We start from the raw sequence: 23,941 nt of genomic DNA, 5'->3' as shown, positions 1-23,941 counted from the left end.
AAATAAAATGAAATATCTTAAGAGCCGCAGAGGGCATAAGAGTCAACGTGTTTGGGGGCATGTTAACATGCATATTCCAAATTTGAAACTCCTGAAAATAGCTTGGTGTTCTTCACTAGTCTAACCCTACTCACTCAAAAACAGTAAATTAGTGGGAAATGTCTTAGATTCTTTTAGGAAATTTATGTAAGAAGAAAATGAAATTATGTTTCAGGTATGTCCTTTGAATTTTGTACCAAGTGAATGTATTATTTACAAATACATATTTTTTTTAGCTGGGTATGGTGGTGCATGCCTGTAGTCCCAGCTATTCGGGAGACTGAGGCAGGAGGATTGCTTCAGCCCAGGAGTTTGAGGTTGCTGTGATCATGCCACTGCACTCTACCCAGGATGACAGAGTGAGACACTGTCTCAAAAACAAACAAAAAGACAAATACATATATATTTTTTAAATTAGGCTATAGATTTTTACTTTTTTTTTTTTTTTGAGACAGTCTCACTCTGTTTCCCAGGCTAGACTGCCATGGCGTCAGTCTAGCTCACAGCAACCTCAAACTCCTGGGCTCAAGCAATTCTACTGCCTCAGCCTCCTGAGTACCCGGGACTACAGGCATGCGCCACCACGCCCGGCTAATTTTTTGTTTCTATTTGTAGCCGTCCGACTCATTTTTTTTCCATCTTTAGTAGAGACAGGGTCTCACTCTTGCTCAGGCTGGTCTTGAACTCCTGACCTCAAGCAATCCTCCCACCTCGGCCTCCCAGAGTGCTAGGATTACAGTCGTGAGCCACCACGCCTGGCCAGGTTATAGATTTTTAAAACAGACTGAAAGTAGATGGAGGGGAATAGGGCTCCTGCCTCCAGTCACTGGAAGAAAGGCAGCTGGAGCCTGGAAGAAGAAAGGATTCCGGGGCAGAAGGCAGGAGTCCCAGGATTCTAATACCGAATCCCCCCTGACTAGTGTGGAACTTTGAACCAGTGATTTCTCCCTCCAGGTCTCAATTAAATCATCTGTCAAATGAAGATGACCACATCTTCCCTACCTCACCACTGGGCTGTGAGATGAACCAGAGCCCATACCCTTTTTCCCTAATGACCTCCTACTCATCCCTGGAGCATCAATTCAAATGTCACCTCCTCCATGAAGCCTTTCTAGACTTTCCCAGTCATACAGAGTTAGTGGCTCTATCCTCTGGGTTTAAAAGAGAAATGTCTGTAGCATCCTCCCTGTTTCCTTGCATTGTCCTATTTCTTTCAGTTTCTCCCACAGCCAGGAAGACCATAGAGTGAGAAGCTCCCAAGGGGCCACCAGTTCACAATTAGCCATTCAATAAATACTTCCGTAATGAAGGATGAATGAATGATACCGTTTCTTGGCCCACATTTGTATATGCTTTTTACATGATTCTGCAAAAACTGTAAATTTCTCTTTCCAGTAACAAATGGTCCTGCGATATAAAATCACACGCAACAATTCAAATATTTAGTGTTATTTTGATGAAACATGGTGGGGTTTTTTTTTTTCATTTTGAAAAAAATGAAAATGAAAGCAGTCCTCCCTCCTCCACCTTAGCCTCCTGAGTAGCTGGGACCACAGGCACATGCCACCCTGCCAAGAGGGGGTGCCTTTTTAGTAAAAGAAAACGTTGCTTTTTGACAAGTCTAGGGGGATAGACCTCCCTATAGTCTCCACGACTTGTTTTACTTTTTAGCTAGTACCTGGCTTTTAAATGCCTTAAAATGCTCAACAGATGTTTGCGACAGAAATGAATGATGTATTTCATCCTTTAAATAATGCAAGACAAACTCAAGCCTTCATGCGTTCTTCCCAGGACTGGACGTAAATCTTTATGTGGGATCCAGATGAGGAAAACAAGGAGCAAACATGGATAGCAAGACACTCATGAGTGGCTCCAAGCGGGTTAGTTCGGTTGTTTCCAAATTTTTCTTTCAGAAATCACCAAACTGTTAACGGTGATGATGCAGAGATATTTGGGATCTGGGGTTCCCCCCACACTCGCTCTTCTGTGCTTTCTAATCCGCCCGTGGATCCCTGCATTTCCAAAGCGGTGTTTTCGTTCTGTGGCCCCAGGTCCTCTCGGCGCGAGCGCGAGTCAGGCACCGCGTCAGTCTCCAGCCTCCGCCTGGCAAGAGCTCGGAAAACGAGCAGGCAGCCCCAATCCCGACACCCGGACATTTTAGCTCTCAGAGAAGAAGAGCCAGAGCTCCAGCCCGTAGCTCTGCCGCGCAACCGTGGACGCCACCACGAGAGCTGGGCCGATAGGACCTGACGACGCCGGAACCCGGTGCCTGGGGAGTACGCGCGGCGGAGCGGAATGGCTGACGTACCACACCGGCGGAGAGGAGGAAGTCGACGGGATTGACGCGGCTGGGGGAAGTTTGCCTGGATGGCACTTTCCTGTCCGTGACTCCGCCCCCGCCAGAGGGGCTCGGCTCCGGGATTCAAGATGGAGTCGCTGAGTCGAGCTGGGCAGGAGATGAGTTTGGCGGCTCTCAAGCAACATGACCCCTACATCACCAGCATCGCAGACCTCACGGGCCAGGTCGCTCTGTACACCTTCTGCCCCAAGGCCAACCAGTGGGTGAGTGCGGCCTGGCCGCTGAGGACGCCAGCCCGGCTGCCGCCGCCTCTTAAAGGGGCCGTGCGGGCTGCCTACGGTTGAGGGGAGAAGCCGGAGGCCAGGGACTGGCGAAGAACACGGCTGGAGCCTGCGGGGAGTCGGGGGCGCCCGGGATTGGGGAATAGAAATAAGAGAAGTAGGCCCGAGACACCCCAGGGAATAGCTGATAGAGGGGAGGATTGGAGCTGTATCAGTCCCTCGGGGTCGGGTTTGGGGACGTGGGCGACCTGCCTTCTTTGCTGATGCGTTGGAAAATATGAGACCTATAGGATCAGAAAGGTACCTGAAAGCTTGTGTTTGAGACTTTGAGGATTAATAGATAAATTGCATATACATGATCTACAAAATAAACACTCCTCCTCTCCCCCAACCTGCATAAATGAGAGCCCCCTTCGCAGAGCTCATTTGGATTTAAAGCTTGAAATCCAATTAGTTTCAGTTCTTGGAAGAGACGGGGTTGGGTGGGTCCAGCTTTAATCGAACTGTAGTGTTCTTCCAGAGTTTTAAGAAAGATTTCAAGGCACTTAGGAAAAGGGCTTCCATGTTAATTGGATTCCCTGAAGACCTTTTATAGGAAAGAGGGACCCTGTAAATGTGTTTTGTTCCACCTATGATGCTGGTGATGTCACCCCTCTGAATGTTCCCATCAGACTAAATACCTTTTGGCTTTTGTGCACGGGAGGGTGTCTGAAAAGTTACATTCAGTCTCTTCTCTGACTGTTCAGCCCCTTCTTGAAGCTTCATTAGTTGTTTAAATAACATAATTTCCCATTTTCTTGCAAGTGACCCTTCCTAATTAACTTGTCTAGTTATGCGCCTTACACTTAGAAAATAATCTGTAAATGTTTGTTGGGTTGAATTTACCAATGACTGGGATTCACATTTCAATGAGAAATGCAATTTTTAACAAAACTCTTAAGGATTATCGTGATATGGCCTTCACAGTATAATCCACATGCATAGATTATACTTATCGATAATTTTGTGAAAATCATTTGGCATTTATATGCAGTTAATTCAGATGAGACTTTTCATAATCGTCTTATCTTTCCTTCACCTGGAAGAGAAGGAAGTGTGGGAAGCCACAAATAGTAAAATTACAGATTGTTTTACAAATGTAACCGTTTTAGACATTGACTTAGTTTGAAATTTTCTGATTCATTTTTCTTTTCTTAGTCTATATATAAATTTGTGAAATGCGGATTTTAAAATTTTAAATTACAGAGTTCTGTTTTAAATATGAAATACAAGCTGTAATAACTTGTTGAAAAATAAACAAAACAAGCTGCTATTGTTTATTTGGATCATGACACATAGAGCATCACCAAATTCTTTTTTCTCCATTATTTTCCAGTGAGTTGTAATTTTGCAGTTGTAATGTTTTTTGGGGGGCAAGTTTTCTTTTACTGTAAGACATTTGATTACCAATTTCTTATACTAATAACTTAACATTTTAAAGCCAAGAAAAAGCTTCTGAATCCTGAGGAAGGAAAAGTTTCACAATGATACTTACACTAGAGCAATACTTGTGGAATAAATCAAGATGATAAGGTTTTTAAATTTTTTTATCCCAACAAGTTCAATTTGATATGACTAACATTTAAAGTTTTAATAGTTTGTGGATTACAGTAAAATATTTAGGTCCAGTCTAGGCTGTGAACTGCAGACTGGTGAAGTTATTTATTTTTTCAAAAACATTGTAACTATGTTTAAAACCTAAATACACTCTTCTAACAGCAAATGAAAGATGGTAATAAGTTGTACGTTCCTAATCAAAACATTTTCACTTTAAACTAAAAAATATTTTAAATTATTTGTGAGACCTGTAATAATTACACTAAGGCAGAGTATAGTTTCAGTATTTGTGATTCTTCATCAAGGTCTAAAAATAATAAACTAATTGTATTGGATAGTAGTACTTAACTAACCACAAAATTTGCTACATGTGAAAATATGAAAATCCCCAAGTGGTGAAACAAAGTATCCTATTAGAAAATTTCCTTTTTCTTTTTTATTAACTTTGATAAACTTTAAAAGTGAAGAAATTGCTATACACAAGACCTTGGCTTTAAAATTAATAAATCTAGCTAAAATATTTTATCTTTAAAAAGTGAAAGCTAATTCTATGATTTTCTCCTTTACTAATTAAAAAAGAAAAATGCTGCAGATACAGACATGTTGCTGGATTGAACATTGCACATGCTTATGTATGCATCAGTAGCATTGAAAGGATACGTAAGAAACTGGTAACAACAATTAGTGGAATGAGAATAAGACCTACTTTACCTGTTCAAAAGTGATCAATTTTAGAATAAATAAAACAAGTTGATCTTAGACATGAAACATTTTCTCTCTATTGGGACTATTTGGGCTTGGATTATGGGGAAAAAACTAATTGACTTATTGTCTATTATAGGAGAAGACTGATATAGAAGGGACCTTATTTGTATATCGAAGGTAAGTTTTTAAAATACATATATTTATTTTTAAAAAATGTAATGGTGAATGATGTCAAATGGTTCAGTTCTGTTGTACATTTGTCTTTGGAACCTTCCCACTTGTCCCCTTCAAGTTTTCATCTATCCCTAGCTGTGAGATCCTAACCACATTGTTTCTCTTCTCTGAGCCTGCCTGTGATTGAAAGTAAAAAGAACTCAAACTTATTTAGGAGCCTAGCAAAACTGATTCAAAACAGAAAGTGATTTTCTTGTAATGAATCAGTCTAAAAGAGATGCCTACCTACCCCAACATATTAAAAAGAAAAAAAGATATATATTTGAGAAAAAGATAATGCATAGACTAGCTATATAAAATAATGTAGTGAGAGGTCAGTCCCTCTGTTCTGTGGTTACTAAATGAGAGCTATATAAAATAATGTAGCTGAGAGGTTGGTCCCTCTGCTCTGTAGTTGCTAAATGAGAGCTTGTTTTTTGTGTCTGGTTCTGTCTCCTTTCTATCCCTCCAAAAATGTTCTGGATTATGTACAGTGTCTTTAGTAATATGTATTTTTAGTTTATTTGAGAGTTTTTTTTAAAGCCTGGATGATTCATAATTGTACATTTTTTATTTTCAACTACTCTGAGAATTATCTTAAAATGTGATTGGTTTGCAAATTACAACTTTGTTTTGTTAGACAACTCTTAGGGCCTGAAGCCAACTGACAGGGTGTAATAATCATGGGGTACTTGTTGTCCTGGATCCCTCTAAGGTCTTGCTCTGTTGGGGGTGGATTCCTTCCTTTGTTTTCTAAAGCTTAGAAAGTCTGCAGGAGTTATTACTGACATCTAGTCTTTTCCATTTTCTTGTAGTGAGTTATCTTTAAGGATTGCCTTTCTCCATTGATGCTACTTTAAATGAATTTGTCAAATATTCTTCTAAATTTTGGTATAAAGCTTTGAGATCCTGTCTGAACACACTCATTTTTTCTTAAGTGTAATTCTTTGATATTTGTACACCAAACTCTTCTTTTTTTTTTTTTTTTTTGATACTTTATTCCTGTTATTTATCTTTCTCCTTTTAAAAAAAGGGTGGTCTTTATCTTTACCCTCTTCATTACTCTTCATTGGCAATATAAATCTCTAGAAATTCTTTAACTGGTAATAGAACCTTGGTTTCTATGATATTTGGAATTTGGCTTTACTGTTAAAGTATAGTACAGATCCACTGACAGTAGAAAATGTGAGATTTAGTATAGTGAGTAGCTTGATTTAATACAATTCATGGAGGCTTACATGGTATTGATTCTAATAAAAGGAGACACAAGAAACTCTAATTGGGGAAATGGAATAATATTTTATGTATCTTGGATAAAGTTATGCAGGGTGTCATACTGTCACTTGGCAGAGATCACTTATAGAAGGAACCTGGATTTGGAATCAGAAATCTAAAGCTAAATCCTAGTTACATTATTTGTATGACTTCAGGCACAGGCTTTAATCATTCTAAGCTTGTTTCCCAATCTGTAGAATAGGGTTCTGTTATCTCCCCATGTACATCACAGAGAAACAAACAAGAAATCGTGAAGTGTTAGATACATGTGAGGAGTGTCTAAAGGATCGTGTACTGAATCTCGCCCCCCATAGGGGAACCAAGGATATTTCTTATTGTTAGACTTAAGGCATTTTCCATCTAACTCAGGAGAGCTATGTAAAGACCTATTTGGTGTAAGAAAAATCATTGTTGCAATGGTGGGCAGTCATTATAGCCAATCCTGTACCACATCTAAAATAAATGAATGATATTTCATTCAGCAACTGTATGTCTATCTTGGGATATATCTATGAAAAAAATCCCCATTTGCATGAAGCTTACATTCTAGTGTTGGGGGAGTGGCAATAAATATTAAAAATAAGTGGTATGGATAAAGAGAGGAAGGTTAGAGATTATTGAGCTTTGGAGCAAGTTGGGAGCATTAAAAAGGGTGATTTAGGTAGGCCTCATTGAGAAGGTGATATTTGAGCAAAAGCTTGCAAGAGATGAGATAGCTGTGCAGATTCTGGGCAGTGGTCCGGGCAGAGGTCTTTAGGTAGAAGCACACCTGCAGAGAGAGTGGCTAGGAGTCCCGTGTGGCTGGAGCAGTGAGAGCAAGGGGAGAAGCATAGGAGATGAAGTCAGAGGGGGAGCATATCAGGTAGAGGCATAGGAGATGAAGTCAGAGGGGGAGCATATCAGGTAGGGCCTTGGTGGCCTTAGTAAGGACTTTGGCCTTTACACCGAGCAACTGAATTCTTGGAGACCTCTGAGCAGAAGAGGAGTATGAGCTGACTTAAATTTTCTGTTTATGGTTTTAAGTGCTGATAATATTGTATAATGTATTAATGTGTTAATATTTGTTCTTTTTTGAAATGAAAATAAGGTATATCTTAGGTAACATTTCTGCAGATTAAATGGTAACTACAGGCCGGGTGTGGTGGCTCATGGCCTGTAATCCTAGCAGTTTGGGAAGCCGAGGTGGGAGGATTGCTTGAGGCCAGGAGTGTAAGACCAGCCTGAGCAAGAGTGGAAAAAAATAGAAAAATTAGCCAGCCATGGTGGCGTGCATCTGTTGTCCCAGCTCCTGGGGAGGCTGAGGCAGGAGGATCTCTTGAGCCCAGGAGTTTGAGGTTGCAGTGAGCCATGATGATGCCACTGCACTCTAAATGGGCAACAGAGTGAGACCCTGTCTCAAAAAAAGAAATAAAAAATAATAACTGCAGATTTTGTTTTCTTTTTTAAATTTAAGGTCAGCTTCACCTTACCATGGTTTTACCATTGTGAATCGACTGAATATGCACAATCTAGTTGAACCAGTGAATAAAGATTTGGAATTTCAGCTCCATGAACCATTTCTTCTCTATAGAAATGCAAGCTGTGAGTATATTTGTTTTATTACAGTTAATATATTTACATTTAAAATCGAGTGACTTTAGTTTCTATCAGTACATTATTTTTGGAGTTTCAAATTACAGTACAAACTATGGTCTATACTCTCTTATGATTATAAACGATTCTCTGAGATCAAACCTTTTAAACTGGGCTCTAAAGTTGAAAACACCCTTTTATGTATAATAATGTGTTATTTTAGTTAACTATATTATTTCATTTAATAGCATTATATTTCTATTATTTATGAAAATAAGTTTTACTCCCTTGTTTTTGTTGTAGCTCTGAACTATTGGCTGTCCCCATCCCTGAACAATAGAAATTAGTTTTGGAGACATGGGATGGGAACAGATATTGATAATTCTTTCCATAAAGAAAGTATGATCTTTGCCTTGAATAGTGGGGTTTCTCAATCTGTTTATTTAGTTGGGTGTCTACTGGGTGCTTTAATGCTAATGATACAATAACCTATATGGATTAGAAAGGCAGTTAAAGCAACTGAAACTCAGAGATATGTGACAGATATTTAGTTAATGAGTTAGGCTCATAGTTCTTTTTCTGCTTCCTACTCCAGGGTCTTTTCAGGCATTTTACAGATGCTGACAATGATTGGATGCAGTCAGAAAGGCCAGAGTGGCCCTTTCAAGAAAATACAGTACTAAAACTATACTTGGTTCCAGTATTTTAGTGTGGGTATTGAAGGTATGGGTGTTTGAGGACAGAAGGCAATCATTTTGTTTGGCATTAACTATAGGGATAACAAAACTGATTATGATAACAGAATAATTGTGCAGTAATCATCTTCTAAGGATATTGTTGGAGAAATGTTTTCCAACTTAAAAAGCAAAAGTTAATGTGTTTGAATTCGCTTGACTGGGAGGTAATTGGTGTTGAGGGATGTCTTCAGAATAAAATATAAAAAACTACTAGATACTGTACGTCTCTTATCCCCTGAATGAGAAGTAGTAGATCTATTTTTAAAGCTGGAAACCCCAAATTCTTCCTAGTTCACTTTTAAGTATCTAAGTGAAATAGGATCTCTTGACTATTCAGTAAACTATTTGTCCAGATAATCACCTCTCAAATTTCAAATTCTGTGGACATATTGAAAACGCTTTTTAATACCTATAAGTTTGGGTGGATTTATTTAAACTAATGTTAACAATAGAATTATTTCAGATGGCTATTTTCTTTGTACTGAACATTCCATTAAAAGGGAAATTCTGTAACATAATACAGATTCAATTTTTTTAAAAGTGAAATTGGCTTAATCCTGTTCTTTACTACCTGGAAACTTAATCTAGCTATTTCTCCTAAGAAAAGTTTGATTATTAAAGTAGTCAGTAGGGAAAATTATCAAGATACCCATGGGCCTAATTACCATTTAGCATAAGCCTGAAGTGAATTGTATTTTATTTCTTTCACAAATAAAAGGTCCTGTGAAATTGAAAATATGACCAGACTCAGTGGCTCACGCTGAAATCCTAGCACTCTGGGAGGCTGAGATAGGAGGATCGCTTGAGGTCAGGAGTTCAAGACCAGCCTGAGCAAGAGTGAGACCCCATCTCTACAAAAAGATAGATAAATTAGCTGGGCATGGTAGTGCACGCCTGTAGTCCCAGCTACTCAGGAGACTGAGGCATGAGGATCGCTTGATCATAGGAGTTTGAGGTTCCAGTGAGCTATGATGATGTTACTGCACTCTAGCCAGGGTGACAGAGCAAGGCTCTTGTTTCCAATAAATAAATAAATGAATGAATGAATGAATAAACTGAAAGTGTGATATAACACGCATATAGTTGAACGATGATTAATAAGAATCTAATCAGAGCTTCAAGTATTCAAGTATGTGCAAATATTTCTATAGTACATTTGTGGAAGAAATGAAGACAAATTATAAGAAAAAAAGCTAATATCAGGGTTTATTTTGTGAAAATCTAGCGGTTACCTAGAGTTCCCTAGATACCTGGGTTCAACATAAAAAATGTCGATATTTTATAACTTTAACCCCACTGTAGTATCATAGATTAAATTGATACAATGAAACCTTAAATCATCAGGAGTATTTATTATTTTAATTAGAATATTCTTAGGGAGAAAGTGAACTAATTCATTTTATTTTAGAAAGATTTTCAACAACCGCTGAAACAGGTTTCCTTAGTTGAACAGAAAACTCACTTAACCAGACTTAACCAGATCATTCCATTGGAGAAAGTATTTAGAGGAATAGCTACATCAGGGAGAAGTAACAAGTGATTTGTGAGCATTAAGGCCTCTCTTGAGTGTGTGTTTTATCTACCTAGACTTAAAAGTGGAAAATAGTCTTGTCAGGTCAGCAAGCTGTTAAATTGTTTAGGGATTTGTTCTTTAAATAAAAAGTTAGTTAGTATCTGATTAATGCATACAAGTAATTATACATGATTCTGTAGCTGCTCTTCTGCTGCTCTCTTGTGGGAAATATCACCACCACACCTGACCCATTTAACTCAAGTTACATCTTGATATCATCTTCTTTCATTCAGATCAATTTTTAGAGTTAATGTAATTGAACAATGAACCATAACTTTTTCCAGTTCTGAATTATTCATTTGTTTTTTTAATTTGTATATACAAAATTCCCCCTACCCCCCCAAGAAAAAGGTAAAATCTTACAAAGAAAATGCTTACATTAACCAAGGGCATAGGTTTGGTGATTCTCTTGAATGTTTTAGAAATAGTTTATTTTTATTCTGCACAAGGGTTCTGATCCCGAACTTACAGATTGAGGAAACAAGCAGCTCAGAGAAGTTTAGAAACTTGCTAAAGAGTAATAAGTAATAAGGTGATAAGTGACCGATACAGAATTCAAATCTAGATCTGCTGGGCTTCAGAGCCAATGTTCTTTCCATTCTACTGCAACAATAAAATTACTTACTTCATTAGTCCACTTTCTAGAGCAGTGCTGTACAATAGAACTCTGCAATGATGGCAAAGTTCTATATTAGCACTGTCCATTATAGTAGCCACCAGCCACATCTGACTGTTGAGCACCTGAAATATGACTAATATGAATGAGGAAGTTTCTTTCTTTTTTTTTTTTTTGAGACAGAGTCTTTCTCTGTCACTCTGTATAAAGCGCAGTGGTGTCATCATAGCTCACTGCAACCTCAAACTCCTGGGCTCAAGCGATCCTCTTGCTTCAGCCTCCCGAGTAGCTGGGACTACAGATATGTACCATGATGCCCGGCTAATTTTTCTATTTTTATTAGAGACGGGGTCTCGCTCTTGTTCAGGCTGGTCTCAGACTCCCGAGCTCAAGCAGTCCTCCTGCCTCAGCCTCCCAGAGTGCTAGGATTACAGGTGTGAGCCACTACGCCTGGCCTTTAGTTTATTTAATTTAACCCATTTGAATTATATAGCTATATGTGCTAGTGGCTACCGTATTGGACAATGGAAATCTAAATCCTTGCTCTAACACACCCTTTGCTGTATCATACCCAAAGCGAACAACTACTTGGGATGCTCTGAATCAGATTTTTTGCGTCCCATTTAGTAATCTTTTTTGAAATTTATAAATGATTTCTAGATACAAAAGCTGTGGAATATATCCCTGAGGGTGGCTTTGCCATGGTAACACTCTTTTGGCATGGAATTTATTTTGCAGACAAGAATTCTATTCTAGGCTTTGCCATTTTACCAACTGTAACCTTGGATAAATCACTTCAACTACTGATCTGACCTGTTTATCTTAAAAGAGCATAATGAATGTAAAGTCTTATCAGGCACTTACAAATATAAAATATCATAGACTGTGTCTCCATCTTGAATGCAAGCCAAATGATCTTATTAGTGAAAGAGTCATGGGGACTTGAATATTATTCAGGTTCTCTTATAACCCAGGCCTGTAGTGTACTTCTTCCTATCCCTTCTGACTAGCACCATTGATGAGCTAGAGGCTCTTTGTTTCTCTTTACAAATATTATTTTCAAATGTTGTAGGGGTCATTACTAGACAGCCCGGGTACGATAAGTTAAAAAATTTATATATGTTAAAAATGAGAAATTTTCGAGTGCACAGGTCTTTTTTTTTAATCCTCAGGAGAAGCAATTCTGGTTGGTGGGTCATGGTATTGCTTTTTATCAGAATACTGGAACACAAAGTGCCGGCCTAACTAAAACTTTGTAATAATGCAAGGATGTTTTATTTATTTATGTATGTATGAATGAATGAATGAAAGAGACAGGGTCTCCCTCTGTTACCTGAGTTAGAGTGCAGTGGCATCATCATAGCTCACTGCAACCTCAAACTCCTTTCAAGCAGCTCCTGCCTCAAGTGATCCTCCCATCTCAGCCTCCTGAATAGCTGGGACTATACAGGCACATGCCACCACACCCAATTAATTTTTTATTTTTTGTAAAGACAGTCACTGTGTTGCTCAGGCTGGTCTCAAACTTCTGCCCTCAAGCAGTCTTCCCGCCCTCAGCTTTCCAAAGTGCTGGGATTACAGGTATGAGCCACCATACCTGGCCGTGAGGCTGTTTTAATTTGGACACTTCTCCCTAAGAAATACTGGTGAAAGTTTTATTTTATCTGTGATTAGCTTTTTAAAAAATGGTTCTTTTGCTATATAAGCATGTGCATTGTCACCAATCTGCTGATCTTCTGATTTCATTTGTAAATGGAATCCTTATTAATTGGATTATAAAGCCATTCCTTGGAGAAACTAAACTTCTAGGAGTTCTGTGACATAGGCATATCAAAGAAAATATTCAACTCCTGTCCAGCAATATCTGGATGGACAATCTTCCCCCTATGGACATTTAGAAATGCTGTATAAAATATTAAATTCATAGCATAGCAAAAAAGGGAGTAGGGGACATTTCATGGGCCAACCAAAAGTTGAAGTGGGAAGCATGTGAGCTAACATTGGCTACCAGCTGTCTTGGGGGTGGGAGCTCTTCTTAATATAAGGCCTCCATTGTAATGTATAATAGGATCAGGAGACAAGACCTCTTGAGGTGGAGAGCTAGAGCTGAGACACACATACCACACATTCTCCTAGTGAACTACATATCAATTAATTAAAGTTATCTGCCGACCAACCTAGGGAGATGACAGGCAAGCTTTTCTATCTCAATCTGGGCTATGAGTTAGAAGGAAGATGTCTCCCTGAAAATTGTAACCATGAGCCTTCCCTCATACAGATTTTGGGTCCAAGGTATTATTCATTTGATATAATTTCTTCCCCAGACCGAGAAATTAACATAAAATTAATCATCAGCTGGTGAGCACTCTAGGGCACCTGGCAAGATCAAATGCAAAACCCTTTGGGCACATTCTTAAGCCAGGTTGCCCAGGAATCTCACAGATAGGCCTCCTCATCTAACATTACTAAATATACAAGGAAATAATTCATAGCGAATGAAAGGTAGGATACAACAAACAGCAGGATTAGACAACCCTCCCCAAAACTTTAGTTAGTGGAATAATCAGTTAGAGACTTTAATGGATGTAAATGTCAAATACTGATTATAAATAAAGCAAAAAAAATAAGAAAAGGATAAAATGCTATTTTTAAAAAGATGGTTTGAAAAATAGCCAAGTAGAACTTACAGAAATTAAAATTTTAGTTATTGAAATAAATTCTACATGGAGTCAACAGTTAACTAGTAGCAACTGAAGAGAACTGGTGAGCTAGAAGAGGTATCTAAGGAAATCCAGAATGTATCCCAGAAGGGGAAAAAAATGGAAATAAGACAGAGAAGATAGAATTGTAAAGGCTAACATATGATAGATAAGAATTTCAGAATGATAAAATAGATGTAAAGAGGCAATATTTGAAAAGATTATGACTGAGAATTTTCTAGAATCCATAGAAGACATAAGTCTCAGATTTAAGCAGTAAAATAGGCCCCAAGCATAATAAATAGAAATAAATACACATCCAGACATGTTACAGTGAAACATCAAAGGCAAACAGAAGCAACCAAAGGCTACATAAGATGGAATATTTACAAAGGAGCACCAGTTAGACTGACAACACACCCCTCAGTTGCAGCTACTGAGTTTGGAAAACAAAGGAATAATATCTTCAAAGGACTGAGGAAAAAACAACCACCAATTCAGTAATTCAAGAGAACAAAATAAAGACATTTTTCAATAAAAACCATATTTGTCTCCCACAGACCCTGTTGTAAGAGCTTCTAAAGCAGCACTGTCAGTGCAGCAGCCACAGACAGCCACACTTGGCTAGTGAGCACTTGAAATGTTGCTAGTGCAGCTGAATTTTTAACTGTATTTCATTTTAATTAAACTAAATTATTAATCTATTTAGTTTCAATTAATTTAAATTTAACAGCACAATTTTAAACAATATAGTCCAGAAAGAAGAAAACTCAACACAGAAGGAAGAAATGAGATAAAAGAAACAATGAATTTTTCAAAAAGGTAAATCAAAGTAAGTATTGACTGTATAAAACAATAAAATGACTAGTTTGAGTAGAGATAATAAAAACAAGGTGAAGCAAAAGTACTACAGCAATAACATAAAATAGAAGCTGTTCAATCCTAAAGCATCCCAAGATTGAAATGAGGGTAGATATTGATTAGCTAGTCTTTTAAATAAGGTTATTTGCGTTCAAAAGATTCAGGGTAACCACTGCAGAACAGCAGAAATAGGATATCTTTACTTTCAAACTAGTACAAACCAGGAAGGGAAGAAAAGTAAATAGAAACCATAGGAAATAGAAAGCCCAAAATAAAATGACAGAAATAAATAAATCAGCAATTAGAACAAATGTTAAGTGAACTAAACTTGCCAGTTAAAAGACTGAGATTGGACAAAGTAACAGAGTTTTCCTATATGCTGTTTTCAGGAAACTTTAAAAGCTTAAGATCTTAGAAAGGTTGAAAATAAGGGATGATGTGAGTTATCAGGCAACTGTTGACCCAAAAAAGCTGATGTAACCATGTTAATCATACATGGTAAATGGTTAATGGTACATGGTTAATCATACATGTATGATTAACATAGGCAAAAGGCATCATTGGGGATAAAAGTTACCACATAATGATAAAAGGAATAAATTACTTAGAAGATAAAATAATTTCAAATTGGTATGCACCTAGTGTATGTTAGAATTACAAATTGAATGTTAATCCATAATTATAGTGGGAGATTTTTAACAAGCCACCTTAGTAATTGATAGATAAAGCAGGCAATTTAATAAGATTATGGAATAAACAATACAGTTAACAAACTTGATCTAATGGATATATAAAGAACCCTGCTTCCAGCAATTAGAGCATTTGCATTTTTTTCAAGTATGTTAGAAGTTTTATAAAAATTACCACATGTAGGCCATTCAGCCAAAGAAGTTAGGAAGGGAAATCTGAGTAAAGTTGAAGGAAAATAAAGATAAGAGTAGAAATTAATTACAAAAAGTAGAAATTGCAATAGAACAGAACAGATCAACAAAACAAAAAACTCCTCTGTACTAGGATTGATCCAACAGCAACAGTAAAAGAGGAGGCACAATTAGCAACATTAAGAATTAAATATATATATAAAATAAATACTTATTGTAACTAAAGGTAGAAAACATACATTTTTTAAAAACAAGAAACCACGGTGAAGAACTTTTTGCCTGTAAGTTTAAAACTTAGATGATAAGGACACTTTCCTAGAAAAACAGTTTAACAGAACTTGCTCGGGAATAAATAGATCTGAATGGACCCATAAACAGTAAAATAATTGGGCTAAAGTTTAAAAATCTCTCCCATCACATCTAAAGAAAATCCAGAGAAGAATGTTCTATTCAGTAAATGGTACTAGGACAGTTAATTCTCCTTGTAGAGACCAGCCTCTGAAAAGGCAGATACAGGATCCACACATTCCTGTTTTTGTTTGTTTGTTTGTTTGTTTTGAGACAGAGTCTCACTCTGTTGCCTGGGCTGGAGTGGCCGTGGCATCAGCCTAGCTCACAGCAACCTCAAACTCCTGGTCTCAAGCGATCCTCCTGCCTCAGCCTCCCAGGTAGTTGGGACTGTAGGCATGCACCACCATGCCCAGCTAATTTTTTTTATATATATATTTTTAGTTGTCCAGGTAATTTCGTTCTATTTTTTTTAGTAGAGACAGAGTCTCGCTCTTGCTCAGGCTGGCCTTGAACTCCTGAGCTCAAACGATCCACCTGCCTCGGCCTCCCAGAGTGCTAGGGTTACAGGCATGAGCCACCGTGCCCGGCCCCTAGTCTTATCTTCACAGCAAACTTGTCTCCACAGGCCACTCTTCTGTGGTAAGGAAATCATGCTTCTGTTATCCACAATTCCTTTAGCAAGGTGATGAGCACCTGCTACAAGCAACATACCTCACTAAGTGATATTGCTCTTATAAGTTGCTTTTCCTAAAACCCGTGTCAGGGGTCCTTTGATTTCCACTTCTGTGGATACCTCTTTGAGTGAAAGTGGTAACGTGGAATCTGTTTTTTATATATATGTTTACTTATTATTTAATTGTGAAATACCCCAAGAATATTCTGTAATATGGGTTTCTGAGCAATTTTTTTAAGAATCTAAATTTGGTACATGAATCAATAAGAAAGTACAGTCATATGTCACTTAACGACAGGGATACATTCTGAGAAATGTGTCCCTACTGTACACCTAGGCTATATGGTACTGCTTCTAGGCTACAAACTTGTACCATGTGTGACTATACAGAATACTGTAGGCAGTTGTAATACAATGGTAAGTATTTGTGTATATAAACCTATCTAAACAGAAAAGGTACAGTAAAAATATGATAATGTAACCTTAAGGGACCACTGTGTATGCAGTAAGTCCATCATTGACTGAAGCATGATTTGTGGCACATGACTTATAAAGGCAAACAGAACTGGATTTTCTCTTTCTTGTAGCTAAACAGCCTGTAGTATTGCCTGGTTAACTGAAAATATTAAGATACAGGTTTGTGGTACCATCAAGCTCTGTAATATTGATTCTAGCACTTAATGATTTTCTTTTGCAAAAACTATTTCAATACTGCTTTTTATTTTGTTTTTAACCAAGGTGATTATTTAACTCACATGCACACCTTAATTCAGTGATATTTATTGAGATATTTATCAAATATGTCATTTGCCAAGCACTTTACTAGGTGCTATACCATTTAGATTAAGACTGTTGTGCACGTTTAAAGAATTGCATTTTTTTTTCAGACCTTAAGTTCCATTGTATTTTCTTGGAAAATTATAAGCAGAAGTTATTAAAGTGTGTTAAAGCTTTTGGTGTCACGACTCTGCCTTTCTGGTAAGAGTCAAGATTCTTAATGAAATATGCTACTACATTAAGCCCAGAGCTGTGCATGTTTATTCTTAAAACAACTCCCTATGGATTAATGGTAAAACTTAATGATTTAAGGTCCGTGATTTGAGAGTTACCAGTTGTATAATAAATTTGAATAACTGGGCTAGTAATAGTGAAAAATCTGATCTACCAGGCAGACTATGAGGGTACAAACATGTTTTTTCTTGGTATTTTCCAGAAATAATACTCATCCATTAATTAAAGTATATAGTCTACATTTTCTCTTCTCAAACCTATCTTTATTCTGTCCTTAGACTAGTATGTAATGGTAGTTTTAACTAAAAGAGAAGTGATTATTTTACTTTATGTGCATGTTAGACTTGCTATCTTTTTACTGGAAGGTAAACATTCTAACAGGGACAGCTTTTTATGTTTCTTCCACCCAACACCTTAAGTTATGTATCTCCTACTGAATTCCACTTTTCATTTTAAAATGTTTTCTATAATCCAAAAGTAGTTTAGAAAAATGAACAAAGTCCTTTTTACTTTTCCAAAAGAACTCAAATATATCCTGAATTTTATTTTACCTTGACACTTTTAAACAGTAACAAGTTTGTGGTTTGTATAAAACACTTTCAAAATGATTATATGAAGGTAAAATATAATCTGAAATTTCCTAAAGAAAGTGTTAATGCCATTTAGCCATTAGTGTAGTACGTTGCTCTTTAGCCTGCTTAACAAAAAAAGACAATTACCTAATAAGTACAATTGAAAGTTAAAAATATTATTGCTATTGAATATTTTTAAAAGCTTACCTCCAAAAGCCAGGGAGAAGTACTCCTTCATTTCTGCTTCACTTATAACTTTTCCTTTATATCGAGCATCGGTCTCTTGATATAGAGCATTTTTAATTAAAATTAGATCACTAGAAAAAGTAGGGAGGTTCATTTCCATAGTGTTGAAAATGCAGCTGCCAAATGGAAAGTTTTAGTAGAAGAAATGTTGTAGTGTGTACTTTTTTTGTCTCTCTGCTTGTCCTTTCTCAGTTCAAGGGCAAGACTCAGAACAGTAGAGATGGTAGGTGGCTGTTGGCATTTGGCGCAAATCTTCAGACTCAGAGCACAGTTCAAGAAATTTTCTTGCAAGATAAGTTTATAATTTGTCAAGTCAAAAAATGTGAGTTCTACCTCCAAACTGCAAGAGGAATTTATAAACAATAAGAAAAGTTCCACGGTTCATTCTTGTGATCTTTGAATTCAGCACAGTACTTCTTTCTTCGCCTGAAGAAAGGCAGGCAGTCTTCCACCTTCAGCTGCGGCGCTGCTGTGGTTGGTATGATTCTGTAATCACCGAAGGAGAAAGGATCTCTGGCAACTGCATTAGTCTGGCCTTCTGACCAAGATAAGGGAAGAGCGTTGCTGTTGCCACATTTGTAGATTGAAGAGGTAAAAACACCATGAACAGGACTTAGAATCCAGGGCTGGCTTGGTGACACTGTTAGGTCAGATGTTTTAAAAATATATATTGCTTTCTATCTCATTGTAGGCCACTGCTTAGTATGATTTGGTAGAGCCTTTACCAAGTACCTTCTTTGTGAGTCCATGAACATTTCAAAATTTCCTAAGTGGATTCTTTTCATTATTATTCACTAATTACTGGCTTCCCCTTCCCCCCAGGTGATGTTAGATAAAAGCAAGTTTTATCTTTTTTTATTGTGGTGCTATCTTAATTGTAAAGATTTTAAAAGTTAACCCACACATGTACTTTTTATCTCTTTTAGATAATTATCATGTTAAGTATTTAATACTTTTAATGTTTTTTCTTTTGAGAACTTACAAAGGAAAGCACAATTATTTTTAGCTAAGAGACAGAAATATGTTCTTAACATGTAGTATATAGGTTTTTACCTTGTGTTTACGCAGTGAAGTTCAGCATAGATGTAAAAATTGAAACATAGAGTAACTGCTAGTCTAAGAAGACTGAAGACACTCTGGAGTGGGTGAAATAAACCTCAAGACTGAGCCCTCAGGTTCAGTGCCCTGGGGAATCCAGGCAGACCTGAGTTACTTACAAAGTCACTGCTTCCAGGCACGCTTAGCTTTTTCTTTTTAATAAAAAGAAAACATAGGATAAGCATTTGCCCCCAACATTTAAAAATTAGGATATTTTATACATACACACCCCTGGATTTCTGCCTTTTCTTCTGTGACAAGATAACATGTGGCCACACAGCACTTGGATTCCTACAACTATTAACAGCAAGGGTCTGGGTAGGACATGGTCATCACTAATCTCACCACACCCTGAGGTCTCTTACACTCCATAGTTACTTGTGCTTACAACCCTGCTTTCGATGACTACTTAGTAAATTGGTAGGAAAATGTGTAGAATAGGAAAATATGTAGGCGAATAGAAGTTAAGGAAAGGAGAGAAAAGAAGTTCCCCCTTTTCTTACACCATGATCTGACATACTTCCCAAAGCCCTAACTGTAGATTTTTGGAAGCCTAGGAAATAGGAATTCAACTCCACTGAGGCCAGGGGCCATGCTTCCTACCCTTTGTCTCTCCTTTATGATACATAAAAATGACAGTGTCTGTGTGGGATGCTAGGATGAATGGACAAACTGTGAGGAGCTGGATGTGGACAGCATTTTGGCACACCTATAATCATAATCATTTACAGCACACTGGCAGCTGTAAGGAGTGGTGAGTACTGTGTGGCAATAGTGGCTGTAAATTCTAACAGCAGAGGCAAAACTGTAGTGTGATTCACTGTTTTGTTTGAGGTTGTCCATCATTTAAGAATAAAAATTTTATAAATGAGAATGATCAGTTGTGATATTGTTGGGTTTATTTTCCTAATATCTAGAGAAGTTCAATGGTCATTTCATGTGTCTGAATCCTATACTGAAATTTATAATGTTAAAAGGGATTGTGGAAGCAGTATTTCTGGTAAATATCTTCAGAGTTGATGTAACTTAGATAGGGGTGCCACATTTTGAAATGGTAAATTGAAGAGCCTGTAGAGTAGCGTTCTTCAATTACCTGGCCTGAGTCTTTTAATTAATATTCAGTGTCCAATAAACAGATAATACAATTTAAATTTTAAAAGTTGGGCTCTTTGTCTACTACGTTCAGTAGTATTCTCAGTAGTATTCTGTAGTAGTATTCTACCACATTCAGTAGTATTCTCGGTAGTATTCTGAGATGAGTGTTCTTTTTTCCAAAAGGGGTAAGCTGCTGAGGTAATTGGATCACGTTTACCAACCTTACTTACAGATACACAGCGCCTCCTCACCTGTCTAAGTGTTTGCCATACACCAAAGTCTCCTGTCGTGATCCTAGGTCACCAGTCTGTGACTCCAGACCCTTTTTCCTGTGTGTGTATGTGTGTTTTCTGCTTCCCCACCCCAAAGCCTTTCTCCTCTTCTCACTCTTTTCCCATCTTTTGATGTTCGTGGGGAGCCACTTAAAGGAAATGATCTGTCAAGGCAGAGGTATTTACTTTGTCACCTGCCAGTGTAGACTTATGTTTATATACCTATTCCATTTTTATGTATAAAAATGTATTTGGCCATACTCAAAGCCCATTTTCTTCTGTTTCCTCGTATAAGAGATCTTTGTCAATATCATCTTTAGAAATTTTATAACTTTTAACACCATCACCAAAAAGCTGTTATCATACCCCCTTTTCCACTTCGCGCCATACTGAGGAAAATCTCCAGCCTCCTCAAATCCTTTTAGAAAGTAGGTCAGATCTAAATAATAAATGAATCAGAAAGACAACATATGCATGAGAGTGCTTCCTAGTTCTGTTTTTGTGACATTTCATCTCTAGAAGTCTCAGGGGATTTTACAAAGTCTCCAAATTAATTTGGATTTTCTTGATCTCGTGTGTATCATATACCTCTCAAGATGAGAAACAGAATGAAGTATTAATATAACATCAAATTATAATAGGTTGCTAGATCTTCAAACTAAGGCTCTCTAGGGAGATAGGAAACTCTTCCTTGAAACTCTTTTTAAAAATTTCTCAGTATGAAATAATCCAAATACCTTTAATTTTTGTCATTATTATTTTTCACTTTTTTTTTTTTTTTTTGAGACAGAGTCTCGCTCTGTTGCCCTGGATAGGGTGAGTGCTGTGGCGTCAGCCTAGCTCACAGCAACCTCAAACTCCTGGGCTCCAGGGATCCTACTGCCTCAGACTCCCGAGTAGCTGGGACTACAGGCATGCACCACCATGCCCAGCTAATTTTTTCTAGATATTTTTAGTTGTCCAGCTAATTTCTTCCTATTTTTTTTAGTAGAGACGGGGTCTCGCTCTTGCTCAGGCTGGTTTCGAACTCCTGAGCTCAAACAATCTGCCCGCCTGGGCCTCCCAGCATGCTAGGATTACAGGCGTGACCCACCGCACCCGGCCTATTTTTCACATTTTCAAAGAAAGGGGCTTCATTTGAAAAGCAAAGGAAACATTTAATTTTTGATATTCTTATATGCATCTTTATATTTTTCATAGAAGTACAACCTAAAGGCAAGCAAATGTCCTGTCATACCCCCTAACTTTTCAGTGACTTCTCTGTGCAGCATGACTCACACAGGATGGTGTTAGTGGTCACAATGTATGGTGGGTATCCATTAACTAAATGGTTTGCTTTCATCTTGAGAAAAGCCATATGTGTCATCATTATTTGCCATAACCTAAATCTTCTGTGGTATAGTTAATCAGAGAAAATTATTTCAGAACGTTTCAGCAAGTGAATCATTGGCAGAAAGTACGGGTCTTCAAGTGTAGGTTCTCTTGAGGGAAGAATACTTTGCTTTGGTTTGGAGATCAGGTCCTCAGTGGTTTTAGCTATCTGGTGAACTTGTCTGTCTTTCCTCATGAGTGACAGTGACAGGCTTAGTGGCAGCTCCCTGGGCTTTCTTGCCAGTTGCGTGTACTGAGCATTTGATATGTTGGCAGACAGAGCTGATTCTTGGATGCGTGTCTGAACCTCTACAGGTCTGCTTTTGGCAGAGTCGAGTGTGACTCTTATCCCTTACCCATTAAGCTATCATTATGGCTTCCTTATCTTTATTTCTTCTGCAAACATGCCTTTGAAAGTGTTTGGCTCTTTTTTGGCAGTTTATTTGATAATGTACAAGAGTAGAAGGCAAGTGTCTTATTTCTAAATTATAGCATGTTTCTTCAAAGGAAAAAGGGAGGACTTAAGTGAAGATTTGTCATAATAAGCTGTTAGCTCTGGTGGACTTATTTTATCAATATGGAATTCTTTCCTAAGAGTTCGATTTAGAATCCTCTGTGAAAACATACTTAATTGGCTCTGTTTAGCACAGAAAAGGTTGTGTGTTCCTCTCTGAGCCTGATGTGTTGCGTATCATAAACATTTTCTGATCACTATATATTATATGACTGTGTTCAGATATATATGGTTTATAAGGGGGAAACTGGAATCTTTTGTATTTGGACTTTGGTGTTTGGGGTGTTCATTAGCCAAAGTTGGAAGAGGCATATTTCAAGAAAGGTGGTCGTGTGTGATTGCCATATATGGAGTCTTTTCAAAGCCCTGATCTGATTTACTCTATATTGGAGCAAGCCTTAGCTACTAAGAGCATAACTGAGACTCTGTGGTAGATAATGCTTAGTAATTCTCTCCTCTGTAACAAGGCTGCTTCTGTGCTCCTTCCATTGAGATGTCAGAGCTAAGTGAATTTGTTGACTTACATCATGTAAAATATTCCAGAATTACTTGTTATTCCCTGGGGTTTGATTCTGTGTGAAGTACTCTTAGCGTTTTGAAATTCTGTGAACAAAAGAGGCACTGTAGAAATGGGTTCCAAACCTGGGAAACCATTCACTGCAGACTGAAGGCTCAGAGACTGACCAACCTGGACTGCCTTCAGGTAGTGCAGTCAGCTGCAGGACACATGGCCAGACACAGGCTCCAAAGGTTTAGGGCAGTTTTAGTGTGATTGGAGGTTTTCCCTGCCAGAGAAGCCACCTTATAAACAGGGTAGGGGGGAAACAATTTGTTCATGATCTGCATTCATTAAAATGAAACCATTCACTCACTTTGTGCATCAATAATATTTTAGTTCACTCTGTAATAATAGAAAAATCCAGTTAAACTTTTATTTCTGGCTGTGTGTGGTGGCTCATGCCAGTAATCCTAGTACTTTGGGAGGCCAGGGTAGGAGAATCACTTGAGACCAGGAATTCAAGACCAGCCTGAGCAACATAACGAGACCTCATCTCTACAAAAAAATTTTTTGAACATAGCCAGGCATGGTGTATGCCTGTAGTCCCAGGTACTCAGGAGACTAAAGCAGGAGGATTGCTGGAGCTCAGGAGTTTGAAGTTGCAATGAGCTATGATTATGCTACTTCAGTCTATCCCAGGCCAACAGAGCGATACCCTGTCTCAATCAATCATCAATCAATAAATTAACTTTTATTTCTATTGAGAAGTGAACTTTTAAAGTTATGATTTGCAGGCCGGGCGCAGTGGCTCACGCCTATAATCCTAGCACTCTGGGAGGCCGAGGCGGGAGGATCGTTTGAGCTCAGAGACCCCATCTCTACTAAAAATAGAAAGAAATTGGCTGGACAACTAAAGATATATAGAAAAAATTAGCCGGGCATGGTGGCGCAT

At 37.8% G+C, this 23,941-nt stretch overlaps 1 protein-coding gene across 1 annotated transcript in view; it reads left to right on the top strand.

The window, feature by feature from the left end:
* The first annotated feature begins 2,466 nt into the window (after positions 1-2,466).
* Positions 2,467-23,941, top strand: part of DCP1A (decapping mRNA 1A) — a 49,109-nt gene continuing 27,634 nt past the window's right edge. Inside the window, exon 1 of the mRNA XM_012640419.1 lies at positions 2,467-2,677. Coding sequence (XP_012495873.1) covers positions 2,467-2,677 — 211 coding nt within the window. The remainder of the gene's footprint in view (positions 2,678-23,941) is intronic.

The sequence above is a fragment of the Propithecus coquereli genome, unplaced genomic scaffold (assembly GCF_000956105.1).
Source record: "Propithecus coquereli isolate 6110/MARCELLA unplaced genomic scaffold, Pcoq_1.0 Scaffold1, whole genome shotgun sequence".
NCBI lineage: Eukaryota > Metazoa > Chordata > Mammalia > Primates > Indriidae > Propithecus > Propithecus coquereli.
This window is presented reverse-complemented; position numbering and strand designations above follow the sequence as displayed.